A 26100-nucleotide genomic window follows, 5' to 3' on the forward strand; every position below is an offset into this window, starting at 1 on the left:
ATACCCGAAGTATTCCAAAGCAACGTTTGCACTGATTTGTGTTTTTTGAATCTCACACCCTCATACACCTTTATCGTAAAAGCATCCCTTATCAACGATGGAGTGTTCAATCAGAAGAAAATATGACACTGGTTATGAATTAAACGTTGTTGAAGTGGAAAAACAAATTGGTAACTGTGCTGCTGCAACAAACTTTGATGTGTCTGAGAAACTGGTGTGTAATGTAAAAAAAAAAAAAAATTGTTGCATTTTTGAATGGGAGAATAAGTCGGGGTCTGATTTTATGATCGATTTTTGACTTATATATACGGTAATTACGTTTTGCAATGCCAGAGTGTTCAGCTGTTAAATAAAAGACATATCTGTGATTTTGTTTTTGCAATAACATAAAACAGCTGAATGATGGTCCTCTTGGAGTTGGGATTCATAGCGGTGAGGCACGACTGGAGTGGAGTACATTGGGGTTATTTAGCACGAAGCTAATGGCTGAACTGACCTTCTCCTTGTGCGAGGCACATTCTTTTCCTGATGACGTTTTCCCTCGTTTGTCTACACCTTCTTAATCCTCAGTCGTGTAAGCCGCTCAGTGAGATTTTGCCCTGTTGGCATCTCAAAGTGCAGCGTTAGCGACTGAACAAGCTTCTGACCAGTGAATGAGGGGATGGTGGGTCTTCAGTTCACATGCTTGTTAACGTTCTCAACCCGTTCCATTTTATTTCACAAGAGTGTTTTCTACAAGTGGGTTATTTAAACAACATTTTAGTAAAAATACAAGTTGTGATCCTATGACTGGATGACCCGATTATGCAATTTAGGTAAAATGATTTTTTTTTTTCGTGGATATTTGCTGTTGTCCAGTGTTGGTCATTAAAGACGCCCAAACTTTATCTCCATTTTGCATGAAGACACAACACTAAAAATGTTTCTTGGCCATCACTACAACCCACATACAGTGCATCCAGAAAGTATTCACAGCACATCACTTTTTCCACATTTTGTTATGTTACAGCCTTATTCCAAAATGGATGAAATTCATTTTTTTCCTCAGAATTCTGCACACAACACCCCATAATAACAACGTGAAAAAAGTTTACTTGAGGTTTTTGCAAATTCATTAAAAATAAAAAAATTGAGAAATCCCATGTCCATAAGTATTCACAGCCTTTGCTCAATACTTTGTCGACGCACCTTTGGCAGCAATTCCACCCTCAAGTCTTGTTGAATATGATGCCACAAGCTTGGCACACCTATCCTTGGCCAGTTTCGCCCATTCCTCTTACCAGAACCTCTCAAGCTCCATCAGGTTGGATGGGAAGCGTCGGTGCACAGACATTTTAAGATCTCTCCAGAGATGTTCAATCAGATTCAAGTCTGGGCTCTGGCTGGGCCACTCAAGGACATTCACAGAGTTGTCCTGAAGCCACTCCTTTGATATCTTGGCTGTGTGCTTAGGGTCGTTGTCCTGCTGAAAGATGAACCGTCGCCCCAGTCTGAGGTCAAGAGCGCTCTGGAGCAGGTTTTCATCCAGGATGTCTCTGTACATTGCTGCAGTCATCTTTCTCTTTATCCTGACTAGTCTCCCAGTCCCTGCCGCTGAAAAACATCCCCACAGCATGATGCTGCCACCACCATGCTTCACTGTAGGGATGGTATTGGCCTGGTGATGAGCAGTGCCTGGTTTCCTCCAAACGTGACGCCTGGCATTCACACCAGAGAGTTCAGTCTTTGCCTTTCCAAATCAGGTCCAGTCAACTGAATTTACCACAGGTGGACTCCAGTGAAGCTGCAGAAACATCTCAAGGATGATCAGGGGAAACAGGATGCACCTGAGCTCAATTTGGGGCTTCACGGCAAAGGCTGTGAATACTTATGTACATATGCTTTCTCAATTTTTTTATTTTTAATACATTTGCAAAAACCTCAAATTTTTTTCATGTTGTCATTATGGGGTGTTGTGTGTACAATTCTGAGGAAAAAAATGAATTTAATCCATTTTGGAATAAGGCTAACATAACAAAATGTGGAAAAAGTGATGCGCTGTGAATACTTTCCGGATGCACTGTATGGGGAAAGTAGCATTAAAAAAATATCCCATTTGGCTGGAGTCGTCCTTTAAAAGACACAATTGATTAAAATAAAATTTCCAGCTGCAAGGTCTTAAGTTGGAGAACCTGTAGTGTATAGTGAGAGGTGTTTTAGCCACTCATCTGTCTTATTGTTATTCCTGGTTATTATTTCTTTTTTCTTTTTTTTCCCTTCAATTGCAGGTTTCATGCCAGTTGTATTTAAGGAACCTGCTTTCCTTAAAGATCCAAATATCTGCAGTATCAAACATCACGAGTAGTTTAGACATTACCTCTGTAAAGTAATTGTTTTGCTTTGTAACATTTCATTAGACGCCAATAAAATTTTGCAGTTGTCGACATCTTTGTTTTAACATGTGTGTGTTGTGAGGATTTAGTACAACTTGAGTGACCTGACCTACCTGGAGTGCGGGCACTGCAATGGACTGGCATCCCATCTTGAGTTGGATGTGTTGTTCATAGACCAGGTAGGCCGTTTGTTCAGTTTGGTTTGTAAATGTGAATGTGTATGGAGGCACACACTTTATAAATATAAATTGAACTAGAATACACAAATTAGAATGATCTGGACGAGAACAGGCCATGCAGACCAACAAACCTCGCCAGTCCTGTCCTCTTACATCAAGTTTTGAGAGCCCCCCCGACATCCTCCTGTCTACAACACTACTTGGTCACACATTCCAAGTGTCTGTGGCCCTCTGTGTGAAGAAAAACTTCCTAATGTTTGTGTGAAATTTACTCTTAACGAGTATCCAGCTGTGTCCCCGTGTTCTTGATGATCTCATTTTAAAGTCACCGCCTCGATCCACTGAACTGTAATGTTGAACGCTCCAGTCATGTCCTCTCTTCATCACCTTTCGCTTAAACTGTAAAGGCTCAGCTCTTTTAATCTAACCTCATAATCCATCCCCTGTAGTCTTATAATCAGCCTCGTCGCTCTTCTCTCGACTTTCTCTAATGCTGTTATATTGTTTTAGTAGCTTGGAGACCAAAACTGCACCCAGGACTCCAGATGAGGCCTCACCAGTGTGTTACAGAGCAGGGGTGGGCAAAGTCAGTCCTGGAGGGCCATGGAGGCTGCAGGTTTTTGTTGCTTAATTAACAAGGTCAAAATTGAGTGAAACCAAACGAGCCTCCAGAGCCTGGTGTAGAAAAGTCCTTTTCTCTGCTTTTGCCCACTCAGTGCACTCCAAACACAGATCCACCTCTTGACCAGTGGCTGCCTCCATGTCCAGAAAGAGGTCAAGTAAAGACCGGACCAACCTTGCTGCTTTGGCTTTACTAATTGAGTTGAGGAATGGACGCACATACTTGAGCAAACCCCAGAGTTCTGCTGCTTGTCCAGTCTTGGCAAGAAGGGTGCCAAGTTCCAGAATGCTTTGCTCTTTAACCCGCAGAACCTCCTCATCACTCTCTTGGACATCTCGCTTTACTATGGAGTGAAGGATGTCAATTGACGTGTCGCGGTCCGTAGTAAGGAGAGTCTGCGCTTGCTGAAACTCCACCACCGCCGCGGCCGCCATCTTAGCGAGTCAGTGGCTGTGGCTTAATTAGCAAACAATCCTTGCCAATAATTTAATTTCATGGCTTGTTAGTGCTTTAACTCTGCCATGTCAGGTCATTCTCATATCCGAGATTTTCTTCCCCTTTCTAAGGATATCATCCAAAATGGAGGAGTAATTCTCAGTCCTTCACTTTTTTCTCTTCACTTTCCTTCCAAGTATTTAATTAAACCCAATAGTACACGATAAATACACACAGAGGTGTAAATGGAGAACTGTCGCTTTCTTTTGTCATTTGCATCTTATTGCTAACTAGTCATTTAGCCCGTTACAATAACGGGTGCTAGAACAGTAGTGCATAACCATTAGTAGGAACAGTCTACTGTATATGTAAATGGCAAGGGACTGTGACCTCATTCTTTTTGTTGGTCGTATTTTTCTTTCAGCCTTTCTCTTGTTGATGTTTACTTGCTGAGCTGACCCTTCTTCATGGGCTGCCGCCGTGTATTGTGTGTCTTTAATTTTCTGTGACAGTAATACTGTCTTGTACGTCCATAATATACCTTTAATTTTCTCTGGTGGTAATACAGGCGTGCGCGTCGGTAATATGTCTTTAATCTCCTCTGACAGTAATACTGGCTTGTATGTGGCTGTAATATGCGTCACTGTATTGTGTACCTTTAATTTCCTCTCGCAGGAATACTGGTTTGTATTTCCGTAAAATGCCTGTAACTTTCTCTGACAGTAATATCGGGCATCGCACGGTGCCCTGCGCATGCACACTTCACCAGAAGACACACACACACACGGACACCTGGACGCACACAGGGATTTTATTAAAGAGGATAAGGAGCAATTAAAAACCGAGAATACAGCTGTAAGTGATAAGGGATGAAAATCTTAACAAGCGAGACAACTAAAAGGAAGCAGAAGTGTTACTTGAGCAATAAGCACTTCATATTAGGCCATTGGGTTGGAACAAAAACCTGCAGCCACTGCGGCCCTCCAGGAACGACTTTGCCCACCCCTGTAGAGCTTGAGCAGAGCCTCCTTGGACTTGTACTCCACACATCAAGGCGCTATATAACCTAATAATTCTGTTGACATGAGACGTTGATCGTGTCGGGTCCACTGCGACTCCTAAATCCTTCTCATAAGACTTAGTGTCAATTTTCAGACCTCCCATTGTGCACTTGAATCTCCTTTTTTAACTTCGTACTTGTAATCCTTTACATTTCCTCCATATCAGTCAGATTCTACATTCGCTGTACTTACTAGCTTATTCGGTGTATGTTATTCACATTGCATCTCACATCAGACATCAAACGTCTGTATTCATGTAGAGCAGGGGTGTCGAACTCCGGTCCTCGAGGGCTGCAGGTTTTCACTCTTAACCATCTTCTTCATTAGTAACCAGTTTTGCTAATTAACTTGACTCAGGCCCCTTAGTCATAATAGTGAGACACAAAACAAGCCGCCACATGACCAGCTCACCTGTGCCCATCTCACACAGTATCTGAAAATAAAGAAAGGTGAAGGTCTTAGTAAGCCTATGTGTCAGGGTGGAGGGGAACTAAAGAGATGATATAACGGCTCATAGTGAAGCATTGCTTTCCCATGAGTCAAGCATCCCTAGTTTGACTTCCATCTCCGTGTTCTAAACACCAAAACTGAAGTATCACATTGACACAAGTCTTTAGACCAGTGCTTCTCAACCTTTTAAGGTGGGTCGCACCCTCAAATGACACCACATCCCCCTTTGCACAATTGTCTGAGTGTTGGGAATGGGATAGTCCCCATCGGTTAATTGAGCCTGATCATGTTGAGTTTGGTGGTTTCCACACCTTCACCAGAGCATTAGATGAATCGAGTGCAGTCGTGAATGCTTTTCCTAATGATGAATCGAGCACTATTGTCAGAGCAGGGGTTGGGAAGGCCACCCAGGATCGTCCATACCCCTCCTGTGATGCTGTCCACTGTGAATTGAGTGCGATCATCTTGAGTGGTTTGGCAAGGTTTTGTCCATAGTTAGCTGTGGCCCTCCTGCAGTGCCACCGCAGGTTGGGAAACACCGATTTAGATTTTTAATCAGTTCTTAATTGAAGCCCCTTTGGCAGCGAGTCCAGAGTGGAGTCGCACCAACCTTCACATGCCTGGATTATGAGGATTTTCTGCCATTCTTCTCTGCAGAACTTCTCGAGCACTGTCAGCTTGGATGGAGACTGTAGGTCATGGGTGTCAAACGGGTCCTGGAGGGCCGCAGTGGCCGCAGGTTTTCATTAACTAATGAACTATTTAACTTACTAATTCACTTCTTTCGCTTTAATTTTAATTCACTTGATTCGGGCCCCTTATTTGTTTCTTTTTCCTTAATTAGCAGCCAAACAATAATGAGACACAAAACAAGGCGTCACATGACCAGCTCACCTGTGCCCATCACACAATATCTGAAAATAAAGAAAGGTGGAGGTCTCAGTAAGGTTGATCTCTCAGGTCGACGAAACATCTTGACGGCGTTCTTAGTACAAACACAAAAATCAACAGTTTTGGAAATGTCTGCTGTGGTAGAATGAGAGCAGCAACAGGCCGTGGAATTAAATAACGAGTTTAATTAACGGCAAGAATGGGCTTCTCATTAAGAGATTGGTTGGAGTTTGAAATCCCAGTTTAGCTGGTTATCTGTTGGCTCGTTTCACATCTCATTTCTGTTTGGCTGCCATTTAATGAAGAAACAAATCAATTCAGAGGACTGAATCCTTAAAAACAGGGCTACTAAAATGAAGGGAAAAGAAGTTAATTAGCAGTGAAAACTGGTCACTGATTAGGAGAAGGGTGAGAATGAAAACCTGAAGCCACTGCGGCCCACCAGGCCTGGAGTTCAACACAACCTGCTGTAGAGCAATGTCTGTTTGAGCGAATGCCAGCCCAGAAAAGTTCATTTGCTTTTGGTTAATGTGGCTGCTGGTGGTAATGAGTGCAGCTCATAACATTCAGTAGTAGTAGTAGTAGTAGAAGAAGACATTGTATTTCTGTAGTGCCTTACAAAACACTCAAAGCGCTTTACATAGAGAGGGGGACGCCACTTCATCCACTGGGATAGAGTGGCGGCAGCCTTTTTGCACTACTGTGCTCACCAGATATTAGCTATTGGGCGGTGAAGGTGGGTTGGGTACTGGGGAAGAGATAGACAATAAGGGACAGGAGATGATTTATGGGACCATAATGACCGGGCAGTGTTGGACAATAGTAAGCACATGGCAACAACATTTTGGAATAGTGGGGTTTTTTTTTTCCCCTCAAAAACTACACCTCCCCTCCCCTGGGTAATTCTATAGAATGCGTGGACTCAATACATAAAACATATGCCACATACAGTATCTCACAAAAGTGAGTACACCCCTCACATTCTTGTAAATACAGTGATCCCTCGCTACTTCGCGGTTCACTTTTCACGGATTTTATATGTAAGCATATCTAAATATATAACGCGGATTTTTTGCGGGTTTCTGCAGACAATGGGTCTTTTTACTTCTGGTACTTGCTTCCTCAGTTGGTTTGCCCAGTTGATTTCATACAAGAGATGCTATTGGCGGATGGCTGAGAAGCTACCCAATCAGAGCACGCAGTTAAGTTCCTGTGTACTGCTGATTGGCTCAGCAACGGAGTGTTGCATTAACCAGGAAGTCTCATCTCACTCATTCAGCATTAACGTGCTACTGATTCAGGGGCCGTGTCCAAGCGCCAACAGAAGATGCAAATGATTGCAGAAAAGGTAAAAGTTTCAATGAGTCTATGATTCTTTTTATTTAAAAAGGAGGAAAAGCATATAAGATCTACGGCCGCAGTGTCCTTTTACCAGGGCGCAAAACGAGTTGCAAGTGGACGTGATAAGGCAGTAGTCTGGATAGAATCTGCTTTAGGAATCTTTGCAACAAGGTCGATGACGTCATGACCGCCTACAAGCTGCCTCTTGTACTTCGCTATACAGTAAGTGTAAACTTATCTACCGATTTCATATTGCTTAGCAGTTGTCCCTGTTATTAATAGAGTAAAGGGTGGGTTGTAAACAATACAGGGTTTAAAAACGTCCAAATACACGTTAAATAATTAAATAAATATGGTGTCCCTACTTCGCGGAAATTCAGTTATCGCGCTCAGCCTTGGAACCTATCTCCCGCGATAAGTGAGGGATTACTGTATTTTATCTTTTCATGGGACAACACTGAAGACATGACACTTTGATGCAATGTAAAGTAGTCCGTGTACAGCTTGTGCAAACTTGCTGTCCTCTCAAAATAACTCAACACACGGCCTAAACCGCTGGCAACAAAAGTGAGTACACCCCAAAGTGAAAAATGTCCAAATTGTGCCCAATTAGCCATTTTTCCCTCCCCGGTGTCATGTGACTCATTAGTGTTACAAGGTCTCAGGTGTGTTAAATTTGGTGTTATCGCTCTCACACTCACTCATACTGGTCACTGGAAGTTCAACATGGCACCTCATGGCAAAGAACTCTCCGAGGGTCTGAAAACAAGAATAAGAAGATTACCAACACCCTGAAACTGAGCTGCAGCACAGTGGCCAAGACCATACAGCGGTTTAACAGGACAAGTTCCACTCAGAACAGGCCTCGCCATGGTTGACCAAAGAAGTTGAGTGCTTGTGCTCAGCGTCGTATCCAGAGGTTGTCTTTTGAAAACAGACGTATGAGTGCTGCCAGCATTGCTGCAAAGGTCAGCCTGTCAGTGCTCAGACCATACGCCCGCCGCACACTGCATCAAATTGGTCTGCATGGCCATCGTCCCAGAAGGAAGCCTCTTCTAAAGATGATGCACAAGAAAGCCTGCAAACAGTTTGCTGAAGACAAGCAAACTAAGGACATGGACTACTGGAACCGTCCTGTGGTCTGATGAGACCAAGATAAACGTATTTGGTTCAGGTGGTGGCAACCAGGTGAGGAGTACAAAGACAAGTGTGACTTGCCTACAGTCAAGCATGGTGGTGGGAGTGTCATGGTTTGGGGCTGCATGAGTGCTACTGGCACTGGGGAGCTACAGTTCATTGAGGGAACCATGAATGCCAACATGTACTGTGACATACTGAAGCAGAGCATGATCACCTCCCTTCGCAAACTGAACATGACAACGACCCCAAACACACCTCCAAGATGACCACTGCCTTGCTAAAGAAACTGCGGGTAAAGGTGCTGAACTGGCCAAGCATTTCTCCAGACCTAAACCCTATTGAGCATCTGTGGGGCATCCTGAAACAGAAGGTTAAGGTCTCTTAACATCCACCAGCCCCATGATGTCGTCATGGAGGAGTGGAAGAGGATTCCAGTGGCAACCTGTGATGCTCGTGTGAACTCCATGCCCAAGAGAGTTAAGGCGGTGCTGGAAAATAATGGTGGCCACACAAAATATTGACACTTTGGTCACAATGTGGACATTTTTCACTTAGTGGTGTACTCATTTTTGTTGCCAGCGGTTTAGACATTAATGGCTGTGTGTTGAGTTATGTTGAGGGGACAGCAAATTTACACAAGCTGTACACGGACTACTTTACATTGTATCACTGTGTCATATCTTCAGTGGTGTCCCATGAAAAGATATAATAAAATATTTACAAGAATGTGAGGGGTGTACTCACTTTTCTGAGATACTGTATAAGTCGATGATCAGCGTGCTTTATGCACACCAGGCACTTGGTTTAGAGTATTACTTGGAAAACTTGTGAAGAGGGAGGCTGAATGCAAACTCCGAAACCCCCTCTTAAACAGTGATACAGTGGGAAATAGTTTTTTTTGTTGTTTTTTTTTTACCTCCTCTTTACTCAGTTAGCTGCACAGCTGTGCTGCTGTTCCACATGATCTGCATCTCGCTCGGCACACTTCTGTCGTATCACCTCTGTCCATATATTCAATCTCTTTTTTCGCTTTTACCTTTTCGTCAATATCTCATTGAATTTTGATTCCGTGTTTGGAATTACATCGTGACAATGCAACATATAACTGCCCACGAGTCAATATCATTTCTTTCTCTCTCTCTACATGAACTGTGTCTGACAATCGCATTCACACAAATGAGAAATGATTGAGCCGTGTGCGTGGCTGTAAATGTTTTAGATGTGGGCAGGACTTCTCCAAATTTCTTTGCATAAGCTCTTGTCTCAAGGGGCTTGAAATTTTCTGTTGAGGGATTTCACTTTCAACAAACAACAAGTCTTTTAATTCTCGTGGATACGCCTCATCATTGTGTAGAAACACTACTTTTCCCTGATGGCAACAGAAATTAGACGATCTACAAGTCTCCGAAGTAAAGTTTAAATCCGAACGATATACAGTGATCCCTCGCTATATTGCGCTTCGTCTTTTGCGGCTTCACTCTATCGCGGATTTTATATGTAAGCATATTTAAATATATATCGCGGATTTTTTACTGGTTTGCGGATTTCTGAGGACAATGGGTCTTTTAATTTCTGGTACATGCTTCCTCAGTTGGTTTGCCCAGTTGATTTCATACAAGGGACGCTATTGGCAGATGGCTGAGAAGCTACCCAGCTTACTTTTCTCTCTCTCTCTCTTGCGCTGACTTTCTCTGATCCTGACGTAGGGGGATTGAGCAGGGGGGCTGTTCGCACACCTAGACGATACGGACGCTCATCTAAAAATGCTGAAAGATTATCTTCATATTGCTACCTTCTGTGCAGCTGCTTAGTGAAGCAACATGCTGCACGGTGCTTCGCATACTTAAAAGCACGAAGGGCACGTATTGATTTTTGACTGTTTGTTTTTCTCTCTCTCTCTCTCTACTCCTGACGGAGGGGGTGTGAGCTGCCGCCTTCAACAGCTTTGTACCGGCGGTGCTTCGCATACTTAAAAGCCAAACAGCCCTATTGATTTGTTTGCTTTCCTCTGTGTTTATGACAGTCTCTGCTCCTGATGCGCACTCCTTTGAAGAGGAAGATATGTTTGCATTCTTTTAATTGTGAGACTGAACTGTCATCTCTGCCTTGTCATGGAGCACAGTTTAAACTTTTGAAAAAGAGACAAATGTTTGTTTGCAGTGTTTGAATAACGTTCCTGTCTCTCTACAACCTCCTGTGTTTCTGCGCAAATCTGTGACCCAAGCATGACAATATAAAAATAACCATATAAACATATGGTTTCTACTTCGCGGATTTTCTTATTTCGCGGGTGGCTCTGGAACGCAACCCCCGCGATGGAGGAGGGATTACTGTATTCAATCTCTTTTCACCGTTCCGTTATTTCACCAAGTAACAATTTCCGTTTGTTTGTGCTAATGCGATCTTTACTATCATTTTTTTTTTTTTTTTGAGTCTTTCGAATTTAAGTACTTTCATTATCCGTAACCTGCTCTGCATGTGTATTACACCAACGTTTTTAAATTCTCTACGACATTCTATTTTGTCATCTGTTCTTTAAAGTCTTTTATTTCCTGCCCCGGGCCTGGTGAAATCTCTTGGCACAACATCTCTACGCCCAGGACGTGAAAATGTCTCTTTGAGAAAGTCACGTTTCGTCTCCTTCCAACCTTCCAAGATTTTTTTTTTTTATAATACAGAGACATAAAGCCTGTTGTCAGCAAGTTCTGAAAATGCCACAGAAATCTTCCGTGTCTAGGGAATGAAATCCAACAACAGATTTTGCCACATACAAATCCATTCGTGTATGTGTTTTTTTTTTAATTTACTCAAATATTAAGACTTTCACGTGTCCAAAAAAAAAAAAAAGCTTTTTTTTTTTTTTTTTTAAACGTTATCTTCAAAAGCGGAGGTTGACATAAAAAAAATATTAAACTCAAAATCGAGTATAAAACCAATTCATAGAAAAGTAATAGAAAGCCTAAAAATCTCAAATTCATCACTTTTTTCCCCCCCTCCGACAGAAAATAAATTTTGTGTTTTTTTTTTTCTCACTAAAGTTACCCTAAAAAGTTGGTGATTGTGAACACCGCAATACTCCATTCTGGCACTCGTGCAGATCGTCCACAGTCTCTGAATTGCTGTGCTCGTCGTCGTCTTCTTCGCTGTTACTTTCCTCACAGACCGTTTTGAACTGACTTTTGGGAGGTGGCGGACTGTGAACTGGAGAAACGGCTTTGCGCTTGTGGCTTAACGGTGTCCTTGTGGCGTAGGGACCTTCTGGTGCTACCAGTGTGAGGCGCTCCAGGATGTCAATATCGTGGTCAGTGCCACAGCAGTACGCGGGTAAAGCAAAACCGTCCACGGTAGTAGTTCGGGTTTGGAGCAGCTTGGATTCTGGAAATAATTTCTGCAGAGCCTGGCAAAGTAGAATATTCTCTTCCGCTTTACTGTTCTCATAATCCTTTGCTCCTGAAACAGAAAGAAGAAGTCATTGATTATCTGCTAGTGATCCATTTCAATTTCATTTTTAGATAGATAGATAGATAGATAGATAGATAGATAGATAGATAGATAGATAGATAGATAGATAGATAGATAGATAGATAGATAGATAGATAGATAGATAGATAGATAGATAGATAGATAGATAGATAGATAGATAGATACTTTATTAATCCCAATGGGAAATTCACATTCTCCAGCAGCAGCATACTGATACAATAAATAATATTAAAGAATGATAATAATGCAGGTGAAAACCAGACAATAACTTTGTATAATGTTAAATGTAAACGTTTACCCCCCCAGGTAGAATTGAAGAGTCTCATAGTTTGGGGGAGGAACGATCTCCTCAGTCTGTCAGTAGAGCAGGACGGTGACAGCAGTCTGTCGCTGAAGCTGCTCCTCTGTCTGGAGATGATACTATTTAGTGGATTCTCCATAATTGATAGGAGCCTGTTGAGCGCCCATCGCTCTGCCACAGATGTCAAACTGTCCAGCTCCATGCCTACAATAGAGCCTGCCTTCCTCACCAGTTTGTTCAGGCGTGTGGTGTCTTTCCTCTTAATGCTGCCTCCCCAGCACACCACCGCGTAGAAGAGGGCGCTCGCCACAACTGTCTGATAGAACATCTGCAGCATCTTATTGCAGATGTTGAAGGACGCCAGCCTTCTAAGGAAGTATAGTCGGCTCTGTCCTTTCTTACACAGAGCATCAGCATTGGCAGTCCAGTCCAATTTATCATCCAGCTGCACTCCCAGGTATTTATAGGTCTGTACCCTCTGCACACAGTCACCTCTGATGATCACGGGGTCCATGAGGGGCCTGAGCCTCCTAAAATCCTCCACCAGCTCCTTGGTTTTGCTGGTGTTCAGGTGTAGGTGGTTTGAGTCGCACCATTTAACAAAGTCCTTGATGAGGTTCCTATACTCCTCCTCCTGCCCACTCCTGATGCAGCCCACGATAGCAGTGTCGTCAGCGAACTTTTGCACGTGGCAGGACTCCGAGTTTTATTGGAAGTCCGATGTATTTTGGCTGAACAGGACCGGAGAAAGTACAGTCCCCTGCGGCGCTCCTGTGTTGCTGGCCACAATGTCAGACCTGCAGTTCCCAAGACGCACATACTGAGGTCTGTCTTTAAGATAGTCCATGATTCATGACACCAGGTATGAATCTACTCCCATCTCTGTCAGCTTGTCCCTAAGGAGCAGAGGTTGGATTTTTTATTTTAATTTAATTTTATTTTAATGAGAAGTCAAGCAAAATGACCCCTTGTATTGACTAACTAAAAAGATTACAATATGAAATCTTTCAAGGCAACTCAGACTCTGTGATCATCAGAGGTGACTGTGTGCAGAGGGTGCAGACCGATGATAAACTGGACTGGACTGCCAACACTGATGCTCTGTGCAAGAGAGGACGGAGCCGACTATACTTCCTTAGAAGGCAACTAACAAATCAACTCTGACCTCGCATTTCTCCTAAATGTCCAACTGGAAACTTATACAAAATATTCTGAAGTGGGAAGATGAGAGGTCACCATTAGGAGCTCAGAAAGCTCTTGATAGCACGAGAACACAATATTTGTAACTATTAGCACAACACACATCTTTTGACTTAAATTTAACTGACTTGCTTTATTTGATCTCCAAACCTTTAACCACGTAACGGTTTCTAGATTCCTTAATCAGCAGACAGTAATAAGATGTAAAGCAAGTCAACTGTTAAAAGCCAGGTAGAGATTAACTTGCCAAGACTCAAAGTTGCAATTGATGCCAAAGGAGCTTCTTACAAAGTACTGAATTAAAACTGAATACTTATGTGAAGGAGGGATTTCAGTTTTTGATTTTTTTTTTTTTTTTAATACTTTTGCAAAATTGTGCTTTTTGATTTTTTTTTTTTCATTTTGTTATTATGGCTTGTTAAGTGTAGAAAAATGAGCAAAAATGGCAAAAGTATCCCCTTAAAGTTAAACCTAAAACTCAATAAAGTGTGTAGAATGTGAAGGGCCTGAATACTTTCTGGATCCATTGTGTATACACACATAAAATAATAGAGTTGTGTGGGTCTTGGTGAATGTTTGTTAAACCTTACAGCTCCTACTCTCTGGAGTTTTCACCATAAGCCTGTCTATACGTTTTCTATAATTATTCATGTTGCCACTGAGCATGAAAAAAAAAATAACTTTTTTTTTTTGTAATTTTATACCACTTTTGCACCTTTCACTATTTGGGTTTACTACTTTCTGCTCTTTTCTCCTTGGTCCGTCTACTTTATGGACATTCAATATTTGTGCAGTTGTACTGTAATATTACTGCTGCATTACAGCTCCAGGAAGACCAATTCAAAATCCCAACCAAACATTGTGTGCAGATTTTATAGATACTTCATTCACCTGTAGGTTTTCCAATACAGTAATCCCTCCTCCATCGCGGGGGTTGCGTTCCAGACCCCCCCGCGAAAGGTGAAAATCCGCGAAGTAGAAACCATATGTTTATATGGTTATTTTTATATTGTCATGCTTGGGTCACAGATTTGCGCAGAAACACAGGAGGTTGTAGAGAGACAGGAACGTTATTCAAACACTGCAAACAAACATTTGTCTCTTTTTCAAAAGTTTAAACTGTGCTCCATGACAAGACAGAGATGACAGTGCCGTCTCACAATTAAAAGAATGCAAACATATCTTCCTCTTCAAAGGAGTGCGCATCAGGAGCAGAGAATGTCAGGGAGAGAGAGAGAAAAGCAAACAAATCAATAGGGCTGTTTGCTTTTAAGTATGCGAAGCACCGCGGTACAAAGCTGTTGAAGGCGGCAGCTCACACCCCCTCCGTCAGGAGCAGACAGAGAGAGAGAGAAAAACAAAAAGTCAAAAATCAATACGTGCCCTTCGAGCTTTTAAGTATGCGAAGCACCGTGCAGCATGTCGCTTCACGAAGCAGCTGCACAGAAGGTAGCAACATGAAGATAATCTTTCAGCATTTTTAGACTAGCGTCCCTATCGTCTAGGTGTGCGAACAGCCCCCCTGCTCAATCCCCCTACGTCAGGATCAGAAAAAGTCAGCGCGAGAGAGAGAGAGAAAAGTAAGTTGGGTAGCTTCTCAGCCATCTGCCAATAGCATCCCTTGTATGAAATCAACTGGGCAAACCAACTGAGGAAGCATGTACCAGAAATTAAAAGACCCATTGTCCTCAGAAATCCGCGAACCAGCAAAAAATCCGCGATATATATTTAAATATGCTTACATATAAAATCCGCGATAGAGTGAAGCCGCGAAAGGCGAAGCGCGATATAGCGAGGGATCACTGTATTTCAATTTCTTCACCTACCAAAGATGTGCGTATTTGGTTAACTGACAATTCTTAACTGATATTCATGTTAGTGTAACTATGAGCAGACCCTGCAATGGATTGGCACCATACTTACTAGTTACTTCCCACCTTATGCCACCATGATATGCGCACCCACATATTATGTAAATGTGGCAACATCCACTATATTAAATGGCAAGGGACTTTGACCTCATTCTTTTTGTCGATCGTATTTTTCTTTCTTTTAGCTTTTCTTTTGTTGATGTTTACTTGCTGAGCTGACCGTTCTTCGTGGGCTGCCATCGTGTATTGTGTGTCTTTAATTTTCTGTGACAGTAATACCGTCTTGTACATCCGTAATATACCTTTCATTTTCTCTGGCGGTAATACAGGCGTGCGCGTCGGTAATATGCCCTTAATCTCCTCTGACAGTAATACTGGCTTGTATGTGGCTGTAATATGCGTCACTGTATTGTGTACCTTTAATTTCCTCTCACAGTAATACTGGTTTGTAATTCCGTAAAACGCCTCTAACTTTCTCTGACAGTAATATCGGGCATCGCACCGTGCCCCGCGCATGCGCACTTCACCAGAAGACACACACACACGGACACCTGGACGCACACAGGGATTTTATTAAAGAGGATAATTGTACACACAGTTTCTGATAATTACACTGGTCTACAAAAAATATTTTTTGTTTGCTTCTGGGAACTTCAGAGCATCTCTTTATTATCACTCTTTTTATACGTTAACATTATTCAAAGTTATTGTCTGTTTTTACCTGCATTTTTATTACTCTTTAATTTAATATTGTTTTTTGTATCAGTACGCTGCTGCTGGAGTATGTGAATTTCCCCTTGGGATTAATGAAGTATCTATCTCAGGGGTGTGCAAAGCCATTCCTGGAGGGCCGCAGTGGCCGCGGGTTTTTATTCCAACCCAGTTGTTTAATTAGAAAACAATCCTTGCCAATAATTACATTTCATGGCTTTTTAGTGCTTTAACTCTGCTATGTCAAGTCATTCTCAAATCCTAGATTTTTTTTTCCATTCTAAAGATATCCAAATATTTTGAAGTGTAAAACGGATGGGTAATTCTCAATCCTTGACTTTTTTGTCTTCTCTTTCCTTCCAAGTATTTAATTAAACCAAATAGTGCATGATAAATACACACAGGCGTAAAGGGTAACAAGCAAAATGGATAACTGCTGGTTTCTTTTGTCATTTGCATCTTATTGCTAATAAGGAGCAATTAAAAACCAAGAATGCAGCTGTTTAAGACTTAAATAAGCAATAAGGGTTCAAAATCTTAACGAGGGAGATAACTAAAATGAAGCAGAAGTGTTTCTAGAGCAATTAGTGCTTCTTATTAAGCAATTGGGTTGGAACAAAAGCCTGCAGCCACTGCGGCCCTCCAGGAATGACTTTGCACATCCCTGATCTATCTATTACGTTTTTTACACTGATTTCGTATATGAAATCAGAATTAAGCTAGCACGTCAGGTTTTTGAAATACACATCACTGATGTTTTGACACTTTTGAATATCAATATATCAACACGATATCTGGAGTTTGGACTCTGTCCCACCAAAATTGTTTTCACGTGTTTAGTATAAGCTCAGTATAATTCTCTGCTCTGTGACTGCCAAGAAAATTCTGGACAACCTGCTCGAATGAGGGTGCTGATTCAGTGGGCTTCAGTTTCCTTTTGAACTCCTCCTCAAGCATCAGTTCACGGATTTCAGGGCCAACAAAAACACCTTCCTTCATTTTGGCTTCACTTTTCTCGAGACCAAACTTATTTCTTAAATGCTGAAACGCATCGCCTTTACTGTCCAGTCACCCTAGTTGTGCAAGACCTGGAACATCATAACTAAAAATGCTGGACGAAAATGGTTTTCAGATTTGGAGTCAGCAAGTGAAATTTGTTAAAGTACAGATGAAAGAATCCCAGTAGCAAAATGCTTGTTGACCAGGATTTGTACGAATGAATGAGTTACATCCACTTTCCTTCTGCAGCTTTTGTATTCTGCACTCAAAAAACACAAGAGAGTATTTGAACTAAACTTCCTGATTAATTTCACATTAAACAAGTTTAAGTAATACAGGTTAGGAGCAGGCGCCGATACGGCACATTGCCGCACCCACCACATGACAAACCAACTCAGGATCCCAGATTAGGACCCCGAGTGCAGCCATGACACCTCAGCACCACACTAGTTCAGTTGGAATGGAACCAATGGGAGGTTTATTATGGTGGCTGGAGTGCCAATTCTGCCACCAACCCCTAGGTTTTCCCTGCAGGTTAAGTCGCATTCAAAAATAAATGAAGAGGTGTAGGAGTCAACTTAAGTGTGTTAAGAGTTTTTGGTTACACAAATAGGCAAATTAAAGTTTGTATGATCTGAAAGTACCAGAAACAAGTTGTAAGTTACCTGCTTCTTGCATGGCCAGTTTTTTCTTCTCCTTTACAATTTTTCTAAGATGTTTCACTTCTGATAAGAGTTTTTCCACTGATCGTTCACTCTCCTCAACCTTCTTACATGTCTTCTGTAAGGCAATATCAAATAACATCTTAAATATGAAAATAACAATAACAACAATAATATAGCATCTAGCACAAGGAATGTTCATCACCATTGCTTTTTCTAACCCTTGTTACGCTGTTTTGCAGTTTCACCGTGATATTAATTATACATTCCTGCATGCTGTTTTACACGTTAGTACGTTGTACAAGTTTTTATTTCTGAACTCCTTGTACAAAATAGCTTTAAAATGCATCACATATACATAACATAGACACATCACATTTCTTACCTTTAGTTCTTCTTGTAGAGATGAGCTCATTTTATTGATTTCACAAACTTCTTTCAAAGTCCCATCAGGGTTAAAAAATTTAGATCTGCAGAAAGATTAGTTTTGTGTAAGAAATACGACATTCAAACTTCATTTACATCACTCTGTACATCCATCCGTCCATCCGCTTTTATTAATTGCCTTATATATGGCAGAGTCGTGGGGCAGCTGGAACCTATCCCAGCAGTCATCAGGCACAAGGCAGGAATACCACGTGGACAGAGTGCCAGTCCATCAGAGGGCAAACATAAACACACACTAAGGCCAATTTAGCAATGCCAATTCACCTACTTTGTATGTTTTTGAACTGTTGGAGGAAACCTGACCACCTGGTAGAAACCCACATGGACACAACACCAGGAGAACATGCAAACTCTACGCTGGGAGCCCCAGGGATGTGAACCGCAGTCTCCCTGTTGGGAGGCCATGCCACCCCTGCTCTGTACATGTGTGCTAAGATCACTTCATAGCCTAATGGAAAAAGACACTGGATCCTGAACTTAACATAATGTACACTGTAACTGTTTAAAAAATATTAACCCAGAGAACAGAGACTCTAGTAAGTAAGCTATATCGTTGTTCTGCAAATAAAAATGTTAATTCTGGACAAATTCCTTCTGAATGTGCAGTGTAATACCGTATTCACTTACCTGTGCTTTTTGATCGCACAGCTATAACCTTGAGATGTGTAGGTCGTTGAAAACGTGTGGTAATCATGCTGATCTGCCATTCCCAGGTTGGTTACCATTACTGGAATTTTTTGGAAAAGCCTGTTTAGAAAGAATCCTGTTACAGCAATACATCTCAAAGAATTGTAGTATTTTTCTTTAAAATTTAGTCTTTACTATTCATCTAGTGGAATAGTATTTCCAGAAAAGCTAAGATTAATTCTTTGCCTTGTGAGGTGAAAACTTGCTTTAGTATAATGAAGTTTTCATGAACTATACAGTGGAACTGCGGGTCACGACCGTAATTCGTTCCAAAACTCTGGTCGCAACCCGATTTGGTCATGACCTGAAGTAATTTCCCCCATAGGATTGTATGTAAATACAATTAATCCATTCCGGACTGTACAAACTGTATGTAAATATTTTTTTTTTTTTAAAGATTAAGCACATAAATGGTTAATTATACCAAAGAATGCACAGTGCAACAGTAAACTAAATGTAAAAACATTGAATAACACTGAGAAAACCTTGAACAGAGAAAACTAACATTGCAAGAGTTCATGCTAATATAATAGCCTTATGAACCGCTCGCTGTAAACACTTTGTTTTATGAGTTTTAAGCACAGGGAAAAAAATGAAAATTTAAAAAATCCTTAATTTATACAAAAACTAACCATAAACAACCAAGAAAACTAACATTGCATGAGTCAAGTTCTGGCATGAAGGAAGTGGGCAGGAAACTGGGTGGAGAGGAGGTTACAGTTTTGAGTCCCTCTGCGTGATGCACGTCTGACCGAGAACAGTGTACTGTACAGGGTGAGACTGAGCACGTGCGGAAATCAACGGCGCATACGAACCGGAAGAGAAACTGGCTTGTTCGTCACCCGAGTGTGTGGTCGTGAACAGATGCAAAAGTTTGGCAAACTTTTTGGTCGTAACCCGATCTGTACGTGTTTCCGAGACGTTCGTGACCCAAGGTTCCACTGTATGCGTTTTGGATCTTGCTTCTCTGACTCATTTAAAATATATTACACATAAACTACAATCTGTTCTTAACTTCATATTTGCATTTTTGATTAGGTTAGATCAGTGGTCTCAAACTCTGCTCCTGGAGGGCCCCAGTGGCTGCAGGTTTTCATTCTAACCCATTTCTTAATTGGTGACCTATTTTGATGCTAATTAACTCCTTTTCATTTGTTTTTAAAGATTTGTTCCTCTGAATTTCTCCATCGTTTCAATGAATTGCGTCATTTCTTTCCTTAAATGGCACCCAAATGGCCAACAGAGGACCAACTAAGTCAGGGCCTCAAACTCCCACCAATTTCACTCCAACCAGTTGCTTAATTAGGCACCAAGGCTTATAGTTAATTAAACCCGTTCTTCAATTCCATGGCTTGTTGCTGCTCTCATTTTGCAATGGCTTACATTTCCAGAATTGTTGATTTTCCCTTTTCTAAGAGCGCCGTTAAAATGTTTTGTGGACCTGAGCAGATCAACATTCCTGAGACCTGCATATTTCTTTATTTTCAGATATTGTATGATGAACACAGTTTGCTGGTCATGTTTTGGCTCATTTTATACAGTATCTTACTAGCTGAAATACCTGGCATTGCCTGGGAGGAAAATTAAGATTTTTTTAATTGTTTGTGAAAAATATAATTAAAAGAAACACAACTTGACAGATTAATTTTTCTTTTGTGGTGCAGTAATAACTGTTTACATGCAGAATTTTTGACGATGAAAGAAACGTCAATTAAATTAATATCATTATTAGGTTGATTTAATTCTATTACCACTACAAAATTGTTACAATAAGAATAATGCAAGAGGAAAATATAGTTAACAAAAATAAATATTAAAAACGACAAACAAATAATACTACAGATTTTTCATGATAAAATGGTACATTGCTTTTACAGAGCACACCAGAAAACGTTCTGAGCGTCAACTGGATGATAACATACATACAAGACCGCAAGATTGTCACCGTCTGCTTTATATATAAGATTGTGGCTAATTGTTGGAGGGGTGTTCATTGGAAGGTGCTTTGTGAAATTAAAACTCTATTGGATTTATATTCTTATATTGCGGACTGTATTGCTGTGCCTGGGGCTCTCTGGCGCCCCCTTATGGTTACTAAGTGTGAACTGGATGATAACATACATAAAAGCCCGTAAGATTGTTACAGTCTGCTTGCTTTTTATATATATATATATATATATTTATAGAGAGAGAGAGAGAGAGATTATTGTTTGGCTGCTAATTAAGGAAAAAGAAACAAGGGATCGAGTCTTCATGGGCAAGTCAATAAACATGAATTGAAAAGAAGTTAATTAGCAGCAAAAACAGGTCACTAATTAAAAAAAGGGTTAGAATGAAAACCTGCAGCCCTCCAGGACTGGAGTTGGAGACCACCGAGTTAGATTATACTTAGTATATGAGAAAAAGTCAAAATGACTGTGCTTTAATAATTAATGTTTTAGTTGAACATTAATCTATGATGGTTGAAATTCAGAGATACTTCCTACAGAGACTCCAGTTTATTCTGTGGTTCAAAACCTTTGAACTTGTACTTGACATAATACACACACATATATATATATATATATATATATTATATATATATATATATATACACACACGTACATACACAAATACACATACATAGATATTATATATATATATATATAATATATACAGTGCATCTGGAAAGTATTCACAGCGCATCACTTTTTCCACATTTTGTTATGTTACAGCCTTATTACAAAATGGATTAAATTCATTTTTTTCCTCAGAATTCTACACACAACACCCCATAATGACAACGTGAAAAAAGTTTACTTGAGGTTTTTGCAAATTTATTAAAAATAAAAAAAATTGAGAAATCCCATGTCCATAAGTATTCACAGCCTTTGCCATGAAGCTCGAAATTGAGCTGAGGTGCATCCTGTTTCCCCTGATCATCCTTGAGATGTTTCTGCAGCTTCATTGGAGTCCACCTGTGGTAAATTCAGTTGACTGGACCTGATTTGGAAAGGCACACACCTGTCTAGATAAGGTACCACAGTTGACAGTTCATGTCAGAGCACAAACCAAGCATGAAGTCAAAGGAATTGTCTGTAGACCTCCGAGACAGGATTGTCTCGAGGCACAAATCTGGGGAATGTTACAGAAACATTTCTGCTGCTTTGAAGGTCCCAATGAGCACAGTGGCCTCCATCATCCGTAAGTGGAAGAAGTTGGAAACCACCAGGACTCTTCCTAGAGCTGGCCGGCCATCTAAACTGAGCGATCAGGGGAGAAGGGCCTTAGTCACGGAGGTGACCAAGAATCTGATGGTCACTCTGTCAGAGCTCCAGAGGTCATCTGTGGAGAGAGGAGAACCTTCCAGAAGGACAACCATCTCTGCAGCAATCCACCAATCAGGCCTGTATGGTAGAGTGGCCAGACGGAAGCCACTCCTTAGTAAAAGGCACATGGCAGCCCGCCTGGAGTTTGCCAAAAGGCACCTAAAGGACTCTCAGACCATGAGAAAGAAAATTCTCTGGTCTGATGAGACAAAGATTGAACTCTTTGGTGTGAATGCCAGGCGTCACGTTTGAAGGAAACCAGGCACCGCTCATCACCAGACCAATACCATCCCTACAGTGAAGCATGGTGGTGGCAGCATCATGCTGTGGGGATGTTTATCCTGACTAGTCTCCCAGTCCCTGCTGCTGAAAAAGGGAAAGATGACTGCAGCAACGTACAGAGACCTCCTGGATGAAAACCTGCTCCAGAGCGCTCTTGACCTCAGACTGGGGCGATAGTTCATCTTTCAGCAGGACAACGACCCTAAGCACACAGCCAAGATATCAAAGGAGTGGCTTCAGGACAACTCTGTGAATGTCCTTGAGTGGCCCAGCCAGAGCCCAGACTTGAATCTGATTGAACATCTCTGGAGAGATCTTAAAATGGCTGTGCACCGACGCTTCCCATCCAACCTGATGGAGCTTGAGAGGTGCTGCAAAGAGGAATGGGCCAAACTGGCCAAGGATAGGTGTGCCAAGCTTGTGGCATCATATTCAAAAAGACTTGAGGCTGGAATTGCTGCCAAAGAGGCATCGACAAAGTATTGAGCAAAGGCTGTGAATACTTATGGACATGGGATTTCTCAGTTTTTTTTTTTTTTAATAAATTTGCAAAAACCTCAAGTAAACTTTTTTTACGTTGTCATTATGGGGTGTTGTGTGCAGAATTCTGAGGAAAAAAATGAATTTAATCCATTTTGGAATAAGGCTGTAACATAACAAAACGTGGAAAAAGTGATGCGCTGTGAATACTTTCTGGATGCACTGTATATATTATATATAAGCATTTAATTGTGTCCCTCAAATGTATTTTGCATTGGAGCACTTCAGGTTGTCAAACACAGTAAAGAACAGATTAGCAGTGCTAGAGATAACAGCCTAATAAATACTATCTTATTAATTTCATACACTTAAAGACAATGAAAGAAAGGAAAACAAGCAAAAAAATTTAAAAAAACATCACTGCAATGAACAACTGAATCAAGCAAGCCCATTACGTCTTTTGAGAAAAAGGGTCTGAAAATGGCCTGTCTAATAATTAGCTCTTACCTCCCCTGGGGTTTGTATACTGCGTACCCCAGCACATGTGTAGAGTTGCTCCCTGAAAACACATTCGAGGTCAGCAGTAAGAATACCAGTTCTTGGTTTGAGAGATGTTTTTCAAGGCTCCGATGGACAACGTGCTCCCGGAAAGTCATTGCCTGTTCTGTGTTTCGTCTTTGTCTGTACCATCCAATCACTTTCTGGGTTTCAAAAACAAAAATACACCCAATGATGGCAACTCCTAAAGTATTTCAGTGAGCAAGAATTCTACAGTGCAACAAACATAAAGAAACAGTATTTATAACTAGTAGAAGGGATTCATAGAGCTTAAACAATATCTGGTGCCTATAAAAAGTATTCACCCCACCTGGAAGCTTTCACATTTTATTGTTATTCATCAATTATTTTCTTTTCTTATAAAGTACACTACCCATGGCTATCTGTTTGTCTGTCCAGGATTTTAAATCACCTGTAGCTCGGAAACCGTTTGACCTATTGACCTGAAATTTGGTACACCTATACTACGTGACCTCTACTGTCCGCTTTCGGGATGATGATTTTATTACTTTTTATTTTATTTTATTGTAGAATCAACCCTCAGCAGCAGGGCGGCTATGCGGCACATGCGTACGAGTGCCGTTCTCATTCCCTACCACCTTCACCGTCACTTCCCCTACCTCTCCATATCTCAAATCATTCTTGAGGCAAACTTAAGAAATTAAAGAAAACGTAGTAAGTAATTGCAACACAAACACCGACTTAATCAGATTTAACGTGAAAAGATGCCGACGAAAGAAGAGAAGAAGCGGGTTGCTAGGGTGGATTAAAGAAGAGCTGCTCAGGGAGCAGCAAGCGCATCAACCTCTGAGCAAACGAATGGCAAACGTACAGAGAAAGAGAATGAAAACTAGGAACACTCAAGTCAAGTGTATTCACTATACATTACTGTGTAGTGCGCCGTTAACTGGTGTTTTATATTTGTAAATAATTAGATCACATTGCAAAAAACTGGTTTAGACTTTGACATTAAAGAGTCTTTTTCTGTTGTTGACAAGTATAATAAAAAAAAAAAAAAAAGAAATCCACTGTGATTTAATGCTGCATAAAAATAAAGTGTGAAAATGTTACCAAGGGTGAATACTGTTTTTATAGGCACTGTTAACTAAGTACTATGCTTACCTCTGATCTTTTTCAGCAATTCCCTGATTTTCATGGTAATGTCTTTATATGAAGTTTTATAATTAAATAATTACAGCCACACTCCGCAACGTTAACACAACTGTATTCAACATGCTCAAGCATCTCAGCATCCACATTGTGACATCATGTAAGGGAAATGTGAGCTACTCCCTTTTAATAATTTGGTGAAAAATCTCCTGAAAACCTCAGGTATACAGAAACTTGGAAAAGGAACTGCTAATTACTGGTGCAAGATGACGGAATCAAATAAATTAGAAAGATCTGCTTGATTGTAAGAAGCTGAGAAAAATCAAGTCTTCTGTTGGAAAAACCGTACCTTAGACTTATAGGCTGTATCTTTCCTCTTAACATTTAAAATGTAGATGAGCTCCTTTGATTGCAGCGAACATTTAGTGCCTCTCAATCTTTTCAAAATGAACATTAACTTTTTTTTTTTTTTTTGCACATACTTAACATACTGATATATCTACCTGATCCAATTCAGTGTTGCACTTGCGGCTGGGGATGTCAGAGCCTAACCTAGCAGCTCTGGACAGGAAAGGGTGCCAGGTCATTAAAGTAGACAAGGATTGCCATTTATCCTAACCTGTGGCGATTTGAGAGGAAAATCTTCACAGACAACAACAGAAAGTGCAAACTCCACACGGGCAATGACCAGAAGTGGGATCTGAGGTCAGCATGCAGATCATGGTGCCACCGTTCTTTGGATATACATAATTCTGTATCATTGTTCTAATATGCCCACTGGCATAAACCAGGCCAAGAATTTAATTAGACCAGAAAATATTTATTTTGTCCATGGTGGAAGAAGGCAGTACTTAAAATGCAGTTTCTAAGTACAAATAAATGTACACTCTTACTTTTTAAAAAATGAAAGGATTTACAACAGGGGCTTCATCATGACTGATCATCTTCCTATTAACTTTGTGTTTCAAAAACTAAAGATGAGACTTTTCACCATTCAGCAAGGCAGTTTGTATGGTCTTGTATAACATACAAAAATACTTTTAAAAGTTGGTGTCTGGTATACCTGTTTGTCAAAGGACTGAATCATCTTTAAGGCTTTCTGGTTCACTTCCCCGACAGAATTATAAAAGCTACGAAAAAGAGCCAAAAAAAAGACAACATGTCATGAGAAACAAGAAAATCACTATCTACATAATATGTATTAAAGTTATATATTCTATAAAATAAATAGCTAAGTCATTTCTCCTTTACGTAATTAGTTTTCTTTAACTAATGCAGTAAATACCAAATGATAAGGGGAAAAATAAAGACATTAATTACACATGTCACAAATAAACTCCAGGTGGTGTGGTAATTCTGTGTTAAACGTGTCACATACTTTAAAAATATCTTTCTTATTTAAGAACTACTTGGCTCTCAGAGATAAAGAGCTGGGAGAAATATATGCATGGAATAAGAATACACTAAACATCGCAAAAGTTTCTGACCGTGTCGGCCAACAACATACAGC

At 40.7% G+C, this 26100-nt stretch overlaps 2 protein-coding genes across 3 annotated transcripts in view; one reads left to right on the plus strand and one right to left on the minus strand.

Moving 5' to 3' along the window:
* The window catches only part of mrps18c (mitochondrial ribosomal protein S18C), a 29936-nt gene extending 27511 nt beyond the window's left edge, over window positions 1–2425 (plus strand). The window contains exon 6 of the mRNA XM_028805037.2: window positions 2268–2425. Within this exon, the coding sequence (XP_028660870.1) occupies window positions 2268–2344 (77 nt within the window). The 3' untranslated portion in view covers window positions 2345–2425. The remainder of the gene's footprint in view (window positions 1–2267) is intronic.
* Window positions 2426–11337: 8912 nt separating this feature from the next.
* abraxas1 (abraxas 1, BRCA1 A complex subunit) overlaps window positions 11338–26100 on the minus strand; it is a 34515-nt gene continuing 19752 nt past the window's right edge. For both annotated transcript variants that reach the window (XM_051929812.1, XM_028805034.2), the window contains exons 4-9: window positions 25654–25720; window positions 23430–23623; window positions 18793–18912; window positions 18104–18188; window positions 17722–17836; window positions 11338–11941 (exon numbers count right to left, since the gene is read on the minus strand). In XM_051929812.1, the coding sequence (XP_051785772.1) occupies window positions 11535–11941; window positions 17722–17836; window positions 18104–18188; window positions 18793–18912; window positions 23430–23623; window positions 25654–25720 (988 nt within the window). In that variant the 3' untranslated portion in view covers window positions 11338–11534. The remainder of the gene's footprint in view (window positions 11942–17721; window positions 17837–18103; window positions 18189–18792; window positions 18913–23429; window positions 23624–25653; window positions 25721–26100) is intronic.

The sequence above is a fragment of the Erpetoichthys calabaricus genome, chromosome 7, assembly GCF_900747795.2.
Source record: "Erpetoichthys calabaricus chromosome 7, fErpCal1.3, whole genome shotgun sequence".
NCBI lineage: Eukaryota > Metazoa > Chordata > Cladistia > Polypteriformes > Polypteridae > Erpetoichthys > Erpetoichthys calabaricus.